Source organism: Hesperophylax consimilis, chromosome 14, assembly GCF_061612785.1.
Source record: "Hesperophylax consimilis isolate HC1 chromosome 14, BYU_Hcon_1.0, whole genome shotgun sequence".
Classification (NCBI taxonomy): domain Eukaryota; kingdom Metazoa; phylum Arthropoda; class Insecta; order Trichoptera; family Limnephilidae; genus Hesperophylax; species Hesperophylax consimilis.
In genome coordinates this window covers 37,103,879-37,123,709 of record NC_142849.1, presented here as the reverse complement: position 1 = coordinate 37,123,709, position 19,831 = coordinate 37,103,879, and the positions used below count along the sequence as shown (strand labels likewise).

Below are 19,831 nucleotides of genomic sequence, written 5' to 3'. Positions count from 1 at the left end.
TGAGTGGAGATAGTAGGAAGAATGTTGCAAAAAAGCATTTAAAATGTAAAATGCATTGAGAAAAGCATTTAAAATGCAAAATGGTTTTTAGAAAAGCATTTAAAATGCAAAATGGAAAATACCCATTTTGCATTTTGCATTTCCATTTGAAATGGATTTATTTGAAATAAAGTACATCTCTGATTATTATGCATTGATGATCTTAAAATATACAGTGAATATATCAACATAAAACTTACATCAGCTCTTTGAGTGAGAGGAGTAAAGTAGGGAAACTTATCATTCGCATTCACCACTGTCACTGTCAAAATAGTTGTCCCAGTTAGACTAGGTGTACCTGGAAATAAAATAAATTTAATGTATATTTCAAAAGAAAGAGCGAATAAATACCAAATTAACATTTGAAATGTCAGCGAACCAGTAGCGGATTTGCTAGGAACTCTCCACACTTGCCTCCATTTTATGGTATTTTGAAACCTTAAAAACACACACTCCTAGCGTACTAAAATTGGCACCAAAATAATATATCATAATTTAATTCTAGCTTGCCGTTTCGTCACTCGTAAACACTAATTTTTTATCTTTGAAAAAGCGCATCTCAAATTCCGTGTGTAATGTCATAGTAGCTATCTTACGTGTACGATATTTATAAATATATCACACATTATCTGGTAAGAAGGTACGATTTACAAAAACAGTTATTACGAAAATAGTATCAGCCGGCCCATGGCTGGCCGCTCGGTATTTTAGCTGGCACACCAAGGGTTAATGAGCCTCTTCTAGTATAATACTTGTTACCTTGGTCAACGGCGATAATCTGCATTTGATACATGTTTCTTCTGTCATAATCAAGTTTGGAAGAAATTTTGATCACTCCAGTATCTTTCTCAATGCCAAAGTCATCAAAACCGCCTTTTTGTATTGTGTACTTGATTTCTGCATTCAATCCGTGGTCCAAATCAGTGGCAATCACCCTGATGATGTCAGAACCTACAAACACACCACAATAGAATATGGTAATTCAAAATATGCCATCAACTGAAATTAAGATCATATCTCTTTTAAAAGTAACAGTATCAATTTCTCCAACACTTTTTTTTCTAAGAAAAACTGATATTTTTCCGTTCCGCTATATAATTTCAACCTTGAGGGCTCGAAATTTTCTGCTCTCTTTCAAAAAATCATATAAACTGCTTATAGTGTTAGAGAGCCACTGAATGCACCTATATTTGACCGTTTATTCCATATACATATTTAGGATTGGTAATTTTTTTTTTTCAATTTTAAATTTATAAATGCGTGAATTCTGTACATTATTTACTTAAAAATTGCCATTCGTGGTACCTACTTGAAGCAATTTTAAATATTTTAATTTCGTGTGTTGTCTTGTATAAATTTGAATTGGAACATGCATCTTTTAATATGTAAACACATATTCAAGAATTTGTAAGAAAAAATATTTCAACAATTTCGGTTCGCAGGATGTCAATAACAAATAATTCAGACAACTCTTGTTAGAGTGTAGCTCTTCATATTGGTCTCATTTTGGCCAGCGGACGCTCGCCGATGTTTGCAAATTGGTCAAAATATGGCCAAAAATGCTCCAGAGGATAAAAGTAAAGTAGCTTGAGTGCTAGTGACAATGGAAGAGATATCGTCCATGCTGTGTCTCCACCACTCGCCAATTGTGTATAAAGCCTTAGAATATTCTTTAGTGAAAAGTCATAATGTTTTTCTCTTTAATTATTTTAACTGTAAAATTGACATGAAAATATTTTAACCGCTTCATGCTTTTAAACGAGTAACGCTCACTCGCTAAATGCGTTCCAATTTCTGCTAGTCCGAGATACGCTCGCCGGTTTTGACATGCAGCGTTCTATTTTTAGCTAACACAAGTAACGCTCTTGAAAATTAGCGATGTATTTTACTTAGTTTGAATTTGCCTGTAGCTGAGATCATGTTTTTGCGCTGCTTATTTCGTTTTTATTAATATTTTAATTGAAAAATGTATAAACTTTGAATAAAACATTTTAAATAATTTGATTTTTTTTAAATACTTTTTATTAAAAAACCCTAGCATTAAGTGGTTAATGAAATTAATAAAAAAAATAGCTGATAGACATACCAATTGGAGCATCTTCAGAAATGGACGTGTTGTAATGTTCCGATTCAAACTTGGGTGCATGATTATTGATGTCCTTCACAACTATTTGTACTTTACATGTTGCGTTGTATTGTCCATCGGTTGCCTAAAAATATAGTAAAACATGTTAAAAAAATGTTTTCATGAAGAAGTTTGGGTATGCCTTCATCCAATACTATTTTTTTGAAATAAACATATCACATTTTAAATAATTCCAAAAACAAGCAAACTCTTTTCGTATGCACTTCATACATGAAATTGGATAAATAAAACTTCTGGCATGGGTATGTACCATTAACATCTTCGTTACTATTGTCTACAAAGATTCTGTAACGTCTGTTTTCTGCTACAATAACATCAATTAGCACTCTAATACACCTATCAGTCATGAGCCGCCACCAGGAGTGACTGAAGTCGGTATTACTTTTATCATAGAGGAAGCCAGACAGTACCAACAGCTCCTGACTCTCCAGAGCAAGTGGACTATGGCATCCTCAATTGAAAAATGTTGTGAAGCTGAAAGGAGTGAGAAGAAGTAGAGAAAAACCAGGCTATTCAAATCTGGCCACTAAACACGGCGTTTACCATTTCAACCAACATTTCAATTTTGAATTGTGGTCTTCTTTCACCAGGACGATACTTAGTATTTAGCACACATCATCAAATGATGGTGATGATGGAATATCTGCAGTGGTTGTCATTAATAGTGAACAAAAATAATAATAAGCTAACCAGTATGACCAAATTGATGTGGTCTTCTTCTGTGAGTGTGACGTTCAATCCTTTTTCTCCCTGAATTCCGATCTTTCCTGTGACGCTGTCAATCCAAAACAGATCACTCTTGGGTCCCTCCAGTAAGGAGTAGGTAAGCACGGAAGTCTTGTCTGCATCTCGAGCACGAACCTTGAAACAAAACACTTAATTAGAATATATTCCCAGCTTTTATAGATACCCACCAGCATAGCCACTTCAATCAAGGTTTTGGGATGGCAGTCCCCTGAAAGGGCAATACTGACACTTATCAATTACAAAATCGTTGTTTATTATAAAATGAACCAATCTAAATAAACTTAATTAGAATGTCTTTACCGCAGGGTATCGAACCAAACCTAACCTTACCCACCATCTTTAATCTCATTTATATGCTGTCCCAATTATTCTAACCCCACTTTTACTATATCTGTTGGGTAGGTTAGATTAAGAGGGGCATGCATTATGGGATCGTGAGCATGTCCACACAAAACCTAAACTTTTATTTTCGATTATATTTATTTGGCTTTCAAATAACAGAACACTTTTGAAAAGGATATGAACTGAAGATAAGTGATTAAAAAATACTAATGATATAAGCATATTAAAATTATTGGAAGTACATACTTATGTATGTATTACATATAAATATAATATATTGTAAAACAATATATTCTGGAATTGTCAATTGATATACCAGGGTATCTAACTAACATGGTCAGGTGATTTCTCACGAAAACGGCGCTATATAAATTAGCCAAATATTATGGTCGATCAATAAATTTTATCGGTAAGGTCGATAATTTGTCATCATTCCCGAGCATGACTCCAGATCGCCAATGAACAAACAACAATTCACAACGGCTAAGGACAGATTGTTTCACAGAATTTAAACAATACGTCAAAAATAAAATTCCAAGTCCTGTGAAAGCTCTATTCAAGTTCCATTATTATTTCATCATCGGTCAGTTGTTTTACAATACTTGGATAGCAACAGAACTTCAAAAGGACTTTCACAGAACTTTAATATTAACTTTTGAATTCGATGAATTGTTCAAATTCCATGAAAAAACTGTTCCAAGTGTTCTTCATTTTTATGACATGAACTCTTGTTTATTCGTTAGCGATCTGCAGTTGTGGTGGGGAATGATGTTAAGCTACCGACATTATCGATTGACCGTGCTAGATATCCGGGGTATGGTAAAAGGTACGGAGTAATAATGATTACCTGCAGTTCTGGTTCGAACTTCAAAGACTCCTCATCGATGGACGTAATGTAGATGGGGCTCAGGAACTCCGGAGAATTGTCGTTGGTATCGTAAAGGGAAATCTTCAAGGGTACAGTTGTGGTTATGCCAGCGCCATCATCGTCTGTTGCCTGGAAAGACAAATCAATCAAATTAAATAAAACAAGATAACAGGCAATGCTTAGCTGGAATATCCTTAATTAATTCTGTCCGCTTTCCGAGGTACCCAGGAAAGGTTTATTATAAGGTATTTGGCAAATATAAATTAGCAAATGAAATCGATCGAAAAATGACTATGTTAGGGAATCATAGAATTCATAATATTCAATACAAAATTATGACACTAGTGTCCGAGGGATGTTAAAATAACAAGTTGTTAAACTGTTGAAGGCCAGAGCTTAAAGCAGAAAAAAAAAATTTCAGCCTTCATAATCATTCATAAAAATCAAAAGTGGAGCCTAAAGTTTCACTAGCCCAAACGATGTTGATTTTGTTTTTCATACATTATTCAAAGCATTAAGGTCAAAATCGCATCGCAAATTATTCTAACAAGGATAATATTAGAATGCTCGCATGTTTTCCAGAGACCCATCGGCAATCCACTGGCTAAAGGGTAATAATACTATGAAAATAGCAGACGCAGGATGAGAAATGTTTACCCTTGCAGACTTGCATATATTTTTAAATATGTACATAGATTTCAGAAAATTTTCCTCACATCTAGAGTGAATAAAAATAGACAGTTTTCGTTTTTTAATTCCTGGTATGTTATATATTCCAACTGGTTTTGCGCTCTACTTTTTTATTGGATTTTAGCTACTCTTACAGGCGGTTGTTATTTTTATATTTTGAAAGAAGATTTTTGCATTTAATCAAGATCGATTTTTTGTTTAATGTAAGTTTGAAGGGAATTTTATGAATGTTTAATTTTAATGAAATTTTTTAAGATCTTATATTTTTTGTACACAGTGTACGATTTGCAGCAATTATTTTTATCAAACATATATATATTTTCTACCACTGCCATTTTTAATTCAGGTCTGAAAGAGTTAATTGCATAAGATTGCATACAATGAAAAATTGAAGCAATCAATCTGGCTAATATAGTTAGTATTGTCACCTTGTAGTTCAGGAAGAAGTCGGGCCTGGCCTCAGAGTCAAGGCACGGGGCCAGTCCGGGGGTGGGACAGAAGGCCAGGGTGATCACACCCGTCCTATTGTCCACCGAGAACAGTTCCGCACCGTTGCCAGAGAGTTCATACACAATTCCCTCTGTACCAAATCTGTAACATGCATTATAATATTGAAATAGATAACTGAGAAGGTGTAAGAAAATAATCTTTTTCTTTTGGCAATAAGCGTATTTTTTCTTCATTACACCAGATTTTGCCGGGATATTTCATTTTCATTTTTCTTATTGAAATATTTTTAAAAAAAAATGTTGGCAACTAAAAAAATTATAGGCTCTATCACAGCTCCTTCTGTTTGAAATTTTTAGGTCAGCGAAACCTCATTTTCATCACATGTTTATGTTAATGATTGTTTCATATTTTTCAATCAAAATTTCAAGAGTCTGGTGATAAAGCAATCTTATCAATGAATAAGGGATCATCCTTACTATAGGTAGTTTGGATTTGCTGCCTGCAGAGATAAGCTCTTGCCGTCTCGTGTCATTAATACCTTGAGTGATCCCTGTCCGTAGCTGTGATGGTCAGTACGTGCGTGCCTGGAGGAGCCTGCTCCGACGTGACGGCAGTATATGTCTCCTTCTTGAACATCGGCGCGTTGTCATTGACGTCGGTCACCGTCACTGTGACAGTGGCGGTAGACGACAGGCGTGGCGATGTGTACGACTCTTCCGCTATCACCTGTCACAAAATACGTCAGTAATAATTAATATACTGGTCTCGTAGGTGGTCCAAACTTCAAACGAACCACGAGTCTTCAGCTATCACCTGTCACAAATATACAATATAGATAATTTATATACGTATCTCGTAGACAGTTCAAACCTCAAGCGAACCATGTGTAGGACTCTTCAGCTACTAACTGTCACGGTTCAAACGTCAAACGATGGAAACTCACAGAGGAAGCTAATAGGACTATTAATAGGACACTACCGCCAGGGCCAGCCTTGTGCAGGTGCAATTGGAGCAGTCTGTACCAGGTGCCGATTATCTAGCACAGGGCCCTTGAGGTTCTTACTTGCGCCAGGCGCCATTTGGCTTAGGGCCGGCCCTGACTGTCACCTAAGGAGACAGGTTTTATTTATTTATTTATTCAACTTGTACAATATTTTATAATATTACAGATTTTGGGTCTAGGTCATTTTGATTGTATCATTTAAACAATGTAAAAACCAATCCAATGCTAAAAACCATATAAATGCATTATAGGACATGAAAAACATATCGATCTTTCGATCTACCGCATTTAGGAACTGTGGGAAATGTTAATCCGATGAAAAAACACTGATCTATCACACGTCTATGCAAATGTGACGCCTTGATGGGAAATTAAATACAAGAGCCAGGAGACACCATGTGATAGATAGCCCTGTTGTACTTCATTAAAGGAATGTCAAAGGAATAAGGTAAAACATGGGAGATAGAATGGGCCTATGGCGGAGTGGTGACTGCTTACGGGAGACATGCAGCCCGTATTTATTTAATAATACAAAAACACCGTTAATTACCATAATTTCTTTTATACAATCTTGAGAAATTTTATCTTGACAAAGAGTGAAATCTGATTTCAAAAGTTTTGTGGACTTACAAGAATGATGAACTTTCTCTGGTTGGGGTTCTCATAGTCCAGGGTGAAGTTGGCAAGCCTGAGGCTGACCTGGGTGGTGCCAGTGGCCTCCGTGGGCTCTACGATGAAAGCCCCCGACACATCGGACAGGCGCAGAGAAAAAGCAGAGTTTTCTCCCTGAAATTAAATCCAATTTGTTTTTTTTTTCTTATTATTCCAAGAAATTTTATATTTGTTTTTTGATTTAGTTTAGCACATTCAGTTTGGAAATTATCACAGTTTTGGCGAAGATTTTGTCATTAATCGTTATATTAATTAAGGTTTCAGCGAGATCTTCTTGAAGAGTGAAGGGAATGACAAAAGTTTAATGGTAGTAGAATGTCTTCGAACCACTTTTTAATAATCTCTATCTCATGATTAGCTGCATTGTTAATCTCATTCCATGTACTATTCTCAAATATTATTGCGGTGTCATCAGCAATGATATAAGTTTTCCACGTAGTGCTAAATTAAACACTTGATTAACATAAATTAAGAACAAAATTGGTCCTATGACAGTTCCCTGAGGGATTCCGAATTCTGAAGTTTCAGCTTTGCTTAATTTGCTACAATACACAGACTGTTATAAAAAAATACTGTCAGTGTAGAATTCCGTGACTAATTATAATAAATTCAGAGATGAAAGCTCACCAGATCGGTATCAGTAACAGTCATGTTCAGGTTGGGCAGCAGAGTCCCGAAAGGGATGTTCTCCGGGATTTCCACAGAATACTCCTTGCGGTTAAACCTCGGTGGCTCATCATTAACATCCCGGATTGTGATGGTGACTGTAGCCAGAGTTGTCGTCAGATTGCTGTCAATCGGACGGTCATCTACAATCTCCCGAGCCTGTAAAACGAATTGAATTTTACCTTTACAATGTTGACCTTTTTCAATATGTTCTTTCCTATCACGCGGAATTGTTTGACACAACTATGTGTTTTAGTGAAATTTTATACGTATTATATTATGAAACATTCATATACGGGGATCACACATGCGACAGCCTCGTATATCGTGTGAACTTCTCGAATGATAGCTACCAAATGCTGGTGGCACCGCTGACGCCCTTAAGCGATAGATAGACAAATTTTGGTAGGTGATTTTTGTGAATTGTAAAATTAATTTATTTTTTAATTCTCGCAATCAGTTAATATGTTGAATAACTAGCTTGGTTAAGCTTCTATCGAATACAAAAGATTTCACTAATGTTCAAATCATAGAATAATCCAGATAATGTTTTATACAGAAATATAATTTTTTTATTCATAACCAAAAAATGTGGGATATACGGTGAAATATAGGTGAACTCATTTGCTTTAAACCAAAGTAAGCAGTTCAAATGTTTCCATATTAACCTGTTTTTGGGAATCCTGTTCTGAATTACGCAAAATATAACAGGCGCAAACTCTTTCACTAGGACGTGTCTGTACGTCACGCCCGGAGGACGTAATTTCATATTATTATTTTTATTATTTATGCGTTATAAAAATGGAAACATTGAATTAAAAAATTAGAAATTTTACAAACAATTATAAAGATTACAAAAAATATAAAAAAGGTAACGATTAACAAAAGCACACAAATAAAAGAGAAACTTTGAGTTTAAAACATTAAAATATGTATGTAAAAATTCAAAACTCAATTTCCGTGTGATATGCTCGGAAATATACGTCCCACCCGTTCCAGGGCTCAACATATATTTCAAGGAAGTATTCATATATCCTATCGTACCCGATACTGTTTACGTATACGTTCCGCTCCGTTAACAGGTTAATATTAGAAGGTATGATTTTCGGAATGAGCGCGGCTGAATTCCAAACAGACACCTGGAAATGTTTATGGCTCAAGGCTTTTTTTTAAATATGCTATCACTCGGGTGGTAAATGAGAATAAGTGAAAATAAAAATTTGATACAATACCTAATCATGAAAATGGTTATACAAGTTAGTGCCCTTCGAAGAAATAAGTAATTGCATTCAATAAACTATATTTCTTCTGATACACTCTCGTTTGGAGGCTGGCTAACATAAGGGCATTCTTAACCTTGCCTGGAACAACAGTCATATAGGTTTCAAAACTATGAAGTCTTGGTGTGTGGTCTTCGTCTGTTATATATTTCATCAACCTACCCCAGGATTGGCTAGTCTTGTACGGGTCGCTTCTCATAATGCGACAAAGATATTGGAGTTTACATCTAGTACGATTTTTCAATTTTTTTTGGTAACATTAATAAGAAGGAAGAATCATTGCTTACTCTGACAGTAATATTAAGTGGTGCTGAAGCATCAGCTAGTGACTCTCTGTCTAGCGGCTTCCCGGTTCTAAGTTCCCCAGTTACACTGTCCAGTAGGAAATAATCATGAGGATCTAAAAAGAAAAATTGTGAGGGTTATTATGTATTTTTTATGTAAATTCCGCGCCAGTGTCCATTAGTGAAAGTGAATGCCATAGTCTCACTGGCTCCAGACGGTTCTCAGCAGTTGGGACTCTTGTGCGGATTCACATTAAAAAAAACAGACTTCGTAGAGTGCGAAACCTCATGCATCGTTTTTACAACAGCTACTTTTTACTTTTGAATTTAGAGGATTGTATTTTTTGACTATGAAATATATAGTTACTGGTTAAAAGATCATAGCTGATGTTCCTGGGGAAGCCCCTGTCCCCGTCCTTGGCTTGCACCGTGAGGACCAGCGTCCCAATGGGCACGTCCTCAGTGAGCACGGCAGCCAGTGAGCCCACAAAGGTGGGCGGGAGGTTCTGGACATCCATGACTCGGATGTCCACGTCCGTGGTGGAGTTAAGGGTGCCATCCTGGAATTAAATTGGAAACTATTTATGAGTACAACAAGTTATTGGAAAGTGTGGCGTAGATAATAAATATAATAATGACCTCTAATGTTAAAATGTAGCTTAATCAACACAACTACACGGATACATTTGAAATTAACACATCTATTTGACACATATATATTATAAAGCCAGGATTATATATTAAAAATGAGCATTTGTTCATGTTTTTTAGGCCATAATATTTTTCACTTAAGTTTTTTATTATAAACCATTTATTTTATATTTGTCCAAAGAAATGAAGCTATCTCAATGAAAATTCCTTTTTCAAAAATGTGAACAAGTCCAATAAATATAAAGATTTTCACATTTGAAAAAACAATCTTTATTGAACCATTAAAACGGCCACCATCAAACAAATTTACAAACAAATTTACAGACGGACAAAATGCAAAATGTTGAAGTTAAAACAGCTCAGTCAATAACACTTACCGTGGTTACCAGTTGAAACTGGTATGAATTCTTGAGGTTATAATTTAGGGGTGCTTTCAGAACCAAACTTCCTCTGAGTTCACTCTGTGAAGATTCTTCTGTCACCACTGAAAACACTCCGCAAGCTTCCGACCACTGGAAAACAAACAAATGAATACAAATATAACCAAAAGAACAAATCAAAACATTCAAATTTAAATTTGATACAAAAGATATAATATAGCAGGTACCTGCTCTTTAGCAATGCAGCTAATTTCCAAAGTCTCTCCAGTAGAATCTTTGTCTTGTATAAGTATATTGCTCAGTACTGTAGTGCCGATAGCAGCATTCTCAGCTATATCTGTCTGATAAGGGGTCTGCAATATTAAATAATTAGGAGTAATAATATATTACAAAATAATAACAATAATATTTATAATTCAAAAGAAAGACAACACTACACAATTAAATTAAATTATTTTTAAATAAGAATACAAATTTAAAAGGGAGTTCAATGAAGAGTACATATAGATTTTAAAACAGACTAGACAGACATAACACAGGAAATGAAATATACACTCGGCGTCACTATAATAAATTTCAAGTGTAAGTTTCCACGAACCTCGAGCCAATACATCTAACCCAAACAATATTGATTTTAATTGAAAGTACATTTAACGACCTCATATCAGACAATAGTTTCATTTCATAAACGATATAAATTTTCATTTACAGGTGCCACAACTTTAAGTTTAACTTCAAAATGAGCAGTTTTAGGTCAAATGTAGGTCACCAACTGGACGTTGAAGAGGACACACGTGAATAATTAGCGGTAGAAAAAAAACACTTAAAATGGACAACACTGCTGACGAAGCCGCTCAAGTGGTGGCACTACTGCAATCAGGAATGCGACAGTGTGATGTTGCTCGGCAACTAAACTTAAGCTGTTTTGCCATTCGACAGGAGTGGATCAGGGTGACGATCGCTTTATCGTCTCAAAAGATTTTGAAATAATAATAATAATAATAAGTGTTTCACTATCTTTTTTTTTTGTAACAAATAGATATAATGATATCCTCACTGGGATCTCCCGTGCTGAGGATTTCATTAACATTTTTTTTTTTTTTTTATACTTCCGATTTTATTGTCCGGGTTAAATCTTCCCCGTGGGAAAAATAAACCCTTCCACTCACTATTCCACAAATGATCAGCTAGTCAATCAACACTATGCAAGTGCATTATATAAGCAAAATAAATACAAAACAATACAAGAACAACACGTCAACTCACCAGAGATCAAATGGGAAAATAATTCACCGACTCCAGATATTTTCATATCAGAGGGTTCGGCTCGGTAGAACTTCTAACAGGGCCTATAAATCCTACTGATCCCTCAACATAAATATTTAAAAAATCTTTCGTTATCCTACATGTATTCAAAATGACCGACTTTTGCATCTTTATATATAAATTTTTTGATAGATCTAATACGCCTAAATTTGAGAGAGCTAGGTATAATGCCAGTAGCCGAAATAACGAATGGTAATATTTTTATAGTCTGAGAATGCCAAATTCTTTTTATTTCATTTCCTAAATCTGTGTATTTTCTTATTTTTTCATCAAAAGATTTTTGAATATTACAGGAATTTGGAATAGCGACATCAATGATAAAAGTTATGTATAATTTAATTATAAGAAAATTAATATTACATCAAAGTTACATATGAATTTAATTATGAACATATATCATGTAGTATAATTATTTATTTTTTTAAATAATTTTAAAATAAGTAAGATAGTGTTTATTGGTATAGTTCAGTTGATTCTGTTTTAGTCTGTGTTTGATCTCAGTAAATTTTCTATTTCAGATCTCCCTATGTTAAGTATCCAGCTTTTTATTTGAGATTTAAATGTTAAAGTGTTGAGGTTTTTGAGTGTGAGTGGTATTTTATTATAGAGTTTAATACTATGATATAAGAAGCTTTTTTGCCCAAAAGTTGTATTATAAGTGCGATTTTTGTGATGCTGAGTGTATTTCATAAATACATTAAGAAAGATATACAGAAGTTATAGAGTTTTCGGAGTTGCGGAGCCAGGAAGCTGTCACCAAAACTGTGTGGATTAACAGTACTTTATTATGTTATTATCAGTTGAATAATATTTCATGGTTGATGAGCAACAAGGTAACTTACATTCTTAAACTCTGGAGCATTGTCGTTTTCATCCAAAATGATAACGGCTGCTGTGACGGTCACCACATTATTATGCTCATCCTCCACAACGTCGGCTATTGACACATTGAAGACTAGAGTGTCACTTACCTGCAAATAAAATACATTATACAGGGTGTATCAGCATGTACCTGATAAACTTTAACCAACGATCCCTGAACATATTTGGAGTAAAAAATGAAGATGTCATTTGGCTGTTGAATGACATTTAAAAAAAAAACAAAAAAATATTTTTCGTCACAACTGATCATGTGATACGCGCTCTGTCTGATCTGTACGGTGTTATTGAAACGAGACAGAGTGCATATCACATGATGCGCTGGGTTGTGCCGAGTTATTATCGCTTAATTATATTACTTAATTGTTATTACCTCTCTGTCAAGAGGTTCAGCTAGGATGACATCTCCTGTTGTGGGGTTTACAATAAACCTATCCGTTCCTGTCAGTCCGTAGGTTACCTACAAATAAATACAATTATGTTAATGGATTGAACCTTGATTGCAGATGGGAAATAACTATTCGGGTTGTGGAACAAACTTGAATACACTACAGTAGACAGAACTCAGTGCATGACTAAAAGAGTACGATGTATAATAGCTGTTTCCGGAGCCCGAAATCCCATAGGAAGGTACATGAATAAATTGATTAGGTTCTTAGAAATTGATTTAGACTGAAATTAACTTATTTAAGCCGGAGTCTCACACTCGAGGACGTTGCCAAAACTTGTATTGTCGAACGAGTCATTCAAATACACATCAGAATTCTCCATGAGAAGAGCGACCCTCTATCTAAATACGAAACATGACAAATTCTATGTATTCTTTAAAACCTAAAGTGAGATAATAAGATTTTTGATACTTAATACTAAATGTATTAACGGAACTTTTACAACCAATTAGGTAATGTTATATAATCTTTAATGTTCTAATAGCATGTACATGAATATAATAAAATTAGCTCAATACAAAAGAGTTATTCCTCGGGAGTCGGGATCCCACAGGATACAGGAGCTAGTCATATCAGATACTCGTCAGGAGTCGGGATCCCACGGGATACAGGAGCTAGTCATATCAGATATATTGATGTCAAAAGGAAAATAACTAACTAACCGGTCGGTGGCCGAGTTGACATCGCGGTTGAGTCCCACCCAGGCGTAGTGTGTTCAATTCCTCGGCTGGCTAAGTCCTCCATCACAACACAAGCAACATTTTCAGCTTACTGTGGTGGTAGTAGGAGATTTTCAAATATTGTCAGGTTATTCGTAACCCAGGAATGTTTGTCTTTCTTTAAAAAAAAAAAAAAACCATCTTCCGTTTCACGAGGATGGACCGCCAAACGACTCGGTCTTGGCCCGACTCAAGTACCATGTCTTTCTCGGACATCCACGACTTCTTTTGCCATTCACATTCGCGTCATACATTCTCCTTATACCTCTTTCTTCGTTAAGAAGTATATAATAATATGCAAAAAAAAACACTTTCAATATCGCACTGGAGAAATACCAAAAATCGGAAAATAAGTAGCCAGTACTGAAAATGTAGTTTCTCACTACCTTCCACAACACATTCTCCACTGAGTAGATAATAATACTAGAAATGCTTCCAAGTAGCTTTGAATGGGAAACAGTCTTATTTTCTTTTGATTCTAGCCCATTTAACACGGGCTTTGCCTCTCTTACACTTACCTGACGTTGCATATCGCCATCCCACTTGATCGAATCTGTAGGAATAATTTTAAGAACATGACCACTAACAGCTAATGGGCAAGATCTGCATTCTTCAAGTAATGCAGATGCAAGTAATGCAAGTAATGAACTCTCAATGTTTAGTTTGTAGCTCTGAAGGATACAAGGTATTGTCTTTTAGGTACTTACATTAGATCCTTCAGGATCCTTGCCTTCCAAGGTATAGATCACAGTGCCCACAGGTTCATTTTCTTTCAGAGCTAATCCACTCATGTCTTTTGTAAAGACAGGAGGGAGATTGGTGGCTACGGCAACTGTTGAAACAAAAATACTCTAAATATTAGATAAACTAGATTAGACCAATTTTGGTTTATACATTCAAGTGTTTATACAGTTGAGAATCAAGAATTAATAACCTCACTACAAAGCAGAGCAACCAAAATGTCGAGAATCAAGAATTAAGAATCAATCATCAAGATGATGATGATGATTTTTGGTTTATATATCCATTGTCCCGAAGAAGGTTGAGTGCAACCGAAACCTATTAACTCAAACCTATTTAACTCAAATAAAGTGGTTTAAAACAAACTTTAAAAAAATCGATAATCAAAAATTAAGAATCGAGAATTTAGAATCAAGGATCAAGCTCCAAGAATCAAAAATCAATAATCAAGAATTAATGATCAAGAATCAATGATCCAGAATCAAGAATCAATCATCAAGAATTAATGATCAAGAATCAATGATCCAGAATCAAGAATCAATCATCAAGAATTAATGATCAAGAATCAATGATCCAGAATCAAGAATCAATTATTTCACTTAAAAACTGAGCAACCAAAATGTACTTATTTTTGAAATTCTAATAAATTGATTTTGGAATCGACGACACCGGTAAATTTAGAGCAATTAATTAAAAGTCGTGTGATTCCCGTCAATAGCTCTTAAAATTTAACGACTATGATTAATTATACTCATCAACACGTGAGAACACCATCATCATTATTATTCAACTAGCAACGTAACGGCATCACTTACCATATTGATACAGGATAAGTGCTAATATCACAGAAAGTCTGACAGTCCGAGACATCTTTAGTCTGAAACAAAAAGAAAATTAACATTAGTATACAATAATGTATACATATAACAAAATTAAGGCATTAAACAATATTATTATCGGGTGTGATTCTTTTAAGTTTGATAATGCCAAATGTAGAGAAGAATTCACTTGGCAGAATTAATCATTGATTCATCCAATACTGCTGTAACACATATTTTGCAATATACATTTATTAATTTTGGAAAACTAACAGATTTTTTTATATCCACAAATAATAAACTTATTTAAAGAATTTGGCATTTTCAGACTGTAAAAATATTACAATTTGTTATTTCGGCTACTGGCATTATACCTAGCTCTCTCATTAAAAATTTAGGGGTATTAGATCTATCCAAAAATGTATATATAAAAATGCAAAAATCAGTCATTTTAAATACATGTAGAATAATGAAAGATTTTTTAAATAATTATGTTGATGGATCAGTAGGATTTACAGGCCCTGTTAGAAGTTCTACCGAGCCAAACCCTCTGATATGAAAATATCTGGAGTCGGTGAATTATTTTCCCATTTGATCCTCTGGTGAGTTGACGTGTTGTTCGTGTATTGTTTTGTATTTATTTTGCTTAAATAATGAACTTGCATAATGTTGATTGACTAGATGATCATTTGTGGAAAAGTGTGTGGAAGGGTTTAGTTTTTCCTATGGGGAAGATTTAACCCGGATATAAAATCGGAAGTTAAATAAAAATTGATTGTTTGCTCAAAATCTTTAAATCTCTGAAAGTTCTTCATCGATTGCTTTGAAATTTTGACACAACTTTGAATTCCGATATGTGTGTGTTTTTATATACCATTATTATATAGATGTCACCTGTGACAGGTAAAAACATGCTTTTTGTGAAAACAGCACCATCTGTAGGACAAACATGATTTTTTTTAAACAGCGCCGTCTGTTAGACGTAAAAGCAATACGCGCTTTGTTTTTCTACCTGCACAGAAAGACTGAGCCACAGCAACGCGTGGCGGGGTACAGCTAGTAAACAGTAAAAATAAAATCTAATCTAATATAAAAAAGTATCCTCACTACTCTATTAACTTTGCTCACTGCATTATCAAAGGCAATAATTCCTAATATATATCTATATCTAAACTGAAAAACTGTTTATAAAATAATGGCACAAAATAAAAATAAAAGTCCATAGACAGAATCAGGGTTTCCTCATAAACAAATAACCAAGACAAATGGATCCAAATAATATCAATTTCCAATTAATTTCTCACTAAGTTTGGTTGCAAATTGCAATAAATTCCAAGCCTTCGAAAAATACCTATGCGTGCAAAACTGTTGTCACTTTCACAAATTGGAATGTAAGTCATAATATCTCATGTCAGCGATATCAAATGCACCTATAAGGTCATAATATCAAACAGTTGATTTTCCCAATTCGATGGAACAACGCGGATTTATTCATAATATTTATTACAATGTCCATAAATGGATAGAGGAATTTTAAACATTTCTGTGGTCGCGAATTATAAGAATATGATGAGTGGTAATTATGTGGTACACCCGTATACCCCAGAAACTATTAATAATTTATTTTCAAACACAGTACAGTAATATAAGTATCATAGATAACGTAGGAAAAAATGTTACATGTAAGTACACGTAATTAAAATTAAGGATATTTCGTGCTTAAAGTTTTTAAAGGACACGTGGAAAAAATCCACATTTCCTGCGAGGCAGTTAATTAACCTTGTCAGCTTTCATAAGCATTGGTTAGAAAGCAGGTATTATATTGTATCCGTAGGTGAATATTTGAATGCAAAATATTTCGAAAAATGTTTGAACCTAAGCAAGAAAATTAAACCTAAGCAAGAAAATTAAACCTAAAGAATTAAACTGAATCTTGAAGATGAGAATATAATTGAGCATGAAATCACTGAAATATTCTGTTAATCCAAGACTACGATGAGCTGGCCATATTCAAAGAATGGCAGTTGATATTGACTGCGAAAATCATTGAAAAGTGGGTGGATCGGTGAAGAATAATCGAGCCTAGGTACCTAAATAAATGAGCCATAAATCACCCCAATTATGAACATAAAACGATTACCTTGACACGGATAAACAAAATTCACTTAACAGATCATCATTTATCAATTGGACCAACCAGGAACGTTGCAAGAAATCAACATACACAACAACTTTGAAAGCTTCGCAAATGCGACTATTCTGGCGACTTGCATTCACGAAAATGACCAAACACTTTGAAGATTCGCAAATACAACTATTCAGATGACTTGCATTCGCGAAAATGACCACCAATCTAAGACGTAACTGGAGATCCTTGCAGTAATCTCCATTCCTCAATCCTCCAATTGTCCAATTTTGTAAAGCATAACAATGTGCAGTTAGATTGGTCTAGTTGTTAGTTGTTAGTTGCCAGTTGCCACCTCTATCCTATGAGGCCGTTGTTGATGGTTGATAATATAATCCGTCCATTACGTCTAAATCAATCATTGACTTGATTTGTCCAGTGTCCAATTGTACGTTGAGGCCAAGGTTAGAGCGGTGGATGCAGCTGAATAGGCCAATTCGCCCGGTGCATTGTCTAAGCTCTGGCCAATTGCTGACGCGGAGAAAGAGCGAGAGCAGAGGATGGGTTTAAATGGATATCAGCTATAAGGCGAGCGGTTGAAACTAAACTGAAGGGAATGGCAAGTAAGCTAAAGAGGAAGGTTGAGAAGTACCTGACTATTCATAACTGATCAGTCACTAAACATAGGGAAAGCTTAAAATGGTGGCTTCTCACCAGGGAATATTGAGAGTAATCTTCCACGAAACAGCATATTATTTACCGCCGAAGTTTCGATCTGAACAAAGAGGGAAAGAACGGGTAAGAAACTCCTCCACATCTATTCATGTCTTCGAAAAGCAAGTCTCCATCTCGAGTATTTTGTTGAAATCGTAGATCGCTAGAACGAGGTCCAATATCGAGTATTTTGTTGAAATCGTAGATCGCTAGAACGAGGTCCAAATGGGAGCTTACCCATGAGAATCTAATAAAATACTAATTATATTAGAACCGTTGTTTTATCTTGTTTTGTCGAGGAGCCTACCGTTGAGTCAAGGATTTAATTGTAAATATTCAAAATTACAGTGGTAATTTTTGTGTGAAAATTTCAACACTATTTTTTATAACATTCTCATCGTTATTTAAGATCTGGATCCGTACAGTTACATAATATAAGCTCTGGAATATCTTTGTGCACGGCCAAGGGGTTCAATTGACCCGCTAATTGACCTTTTGTTGTCCCATTGATGACACCAGTTGTCCCGTATTTCTGCCAAGTGACTCACAACTCCGACTTGGTAAACACAAATTGGCAAAATTTGTGTTAGTTGTCCTCATTAGGAATTAGAAGCTTAGTACCCACGAGTAGGTACGTAGATTGATCATAAATGATACCAAGGATTCAATAAACTCTATAATATAATTATTGAGATCAACATTTAATTTATATGTAATTAAAACTTGAGGAAATCCTGGATCAAAATAAATTGAGAAAAAACCGAATCTTCAAGTTACCCATTCAGAATAAAATCCTGCAAATTTTCATGCCTGAATGTACATTTTTTGTTTCGTTTTACTGTGAACATTTCAATCGAGTTTTGGTAATGCAAAAAAAAACTAGCCTTGGCAAGCTGCTTCAAGGAAGAACAGACCAAAGATTTGATCTATTTGTTAATCGTTGCCCTACAATAATTTATTATAGAACAGACATAAAGATTGATAGGTTTTTGTGAAGCTTTTTGTCAAGTCGAGTATCTAACAAAAATAATAATCCATTCATTTTAGATTAATATGTGAGCACCATAAACTTGAATTCCATTAAACACTGTGGGTTGTTAGTTTTGAGTTATTGTGTGTGATTAGTTTTCGGCCTTCCTATACTGCGCAACCATGTTCTCATATAGCTGATATAAATACGCAGTATTGGCGTTTAGTTTAATGCAAACGAATATCGAATAGTCTCAAACAAGAAAGAAAACCAGACTTCAGCGTTGCCAGTTTAATTCTAGTCTTATTTTTTAATGATAAACTAATGTTTATAAGACAAGGTTTTATGCATAGCATAAAGGATAACAAATTATTATAAACAATAATTAGTCGCCTGAAATATCAATACAAATTGAAGACATCTCCCGAGTTTATTTTTACCTTAGTTTAGTTTATCCTTTATGCTATGCATAAAACCTTGTCTTATAAACATTAGTTCATCATTAAAAAATAATAATATTTGAGTCAAAAATATTTCACCAATAAATGAAGATATTATATGTCTCGACGCCATCTAGTGAGAAATTTAGCACTAACAAAGCCTTTCCTACAAAAATAAAGTTGGTTGTTTACACGTGGAAAAAATATAATAAGCAGTACCTAATTGTTGATAAAGGTACTAGTATATATTGAATCATTTGGCGGGTTGGAAATAAGCCGACATAGCTCAGTGGTTTCAGAGCACCTGACCGGACATCAGAAGGCATGGGTTCAATTCCCGTTGGCGGCATTTATTTTTACGCGGGAGATATTTTCAATTTGTATTGATATTTCAGGCGGCTAATTATTGCTTATAATTATTTGTTAATTCTA

General features: G+C 34.6%; 1 protein-coding gene across 5 annotated transcripts in view; it reads right to left on the bottom strand.

Moving 5' to 3' along the window:
* Positions 1-19,831, bottom strand: part of Cad87A (cadherin 87A) — a 135,583-nt gene that overhangs the window by 28,018 nt on the left and 87,734 nt on the right. For 2 of the 5 annotated variants that reach the window (XM_089639819.1, XM_089639823.1), the window contains exons 1-18: positions 17,291-17,475; positions 15,148-15,209; positions 14,299-14,423; positions 12,797-12,883; positions 12,387-12,515; positions 10,446-10,571; positions 10,216-10,350; positions 9,555-9,747; positions 9,191-9,303; positions 7,585-7,782; positions 6,916-7,071; positions 5,821-6,008; positions 5,261-5,423; positions 4,122-4,271; positions 2,876-3,046; positions 2,126-2,249; positions 799-990; positions 240-337 (exon numbers count right to left, since the gene is read on the bottom strand). In XM_089639819.1, the coding sequence (XP_089495945.1) occupies positions 240-337; positions 799-990; positions 2,126-2,249; positions 2,876-3,046; positions 4,122-4,271; positions 5,261-5,423; positions 5,821-6,008; positions 6,916-7,071; positions 7,585-7,782; positions 9,191-9,303; positions 9,555-9,747; positions 10,216-10,350; positions 10,446-10,571; positions 12,387-12,515; positions 12,797-12,883; positions 14,299-14,423; positions 15,148-15,202 (2,403 nt within the window). In that variant the 5' untranslated portion in view covers positions 15,203-15,209; positions 17,291-17,475. Of the gene's footprint in view, positions 1-239; positions 338-798; positions 991-2,125; positions 2,250-2,875; positions 3,047-4,121; positions 4,272-5,260; positions 5,424-5,820; positions 6,009-6,915; positions 7,072-7,584; positions 7,783-9,190; positions 9,304-9,554; positions 9,748-10,215; positions 10,351-10,445; positions 10,572-12,386; positions 12,516-12,796; positions 12,884-14,298; positions 14,424-15,147; positions 15,210-17,290; positions 17,476-19,831 lie in introns of those variants that run through there. The other 3 variants (XM_089639820.1, XM_089639821.1, XM_089639822.1) reach the window with 2 other exon arrangements.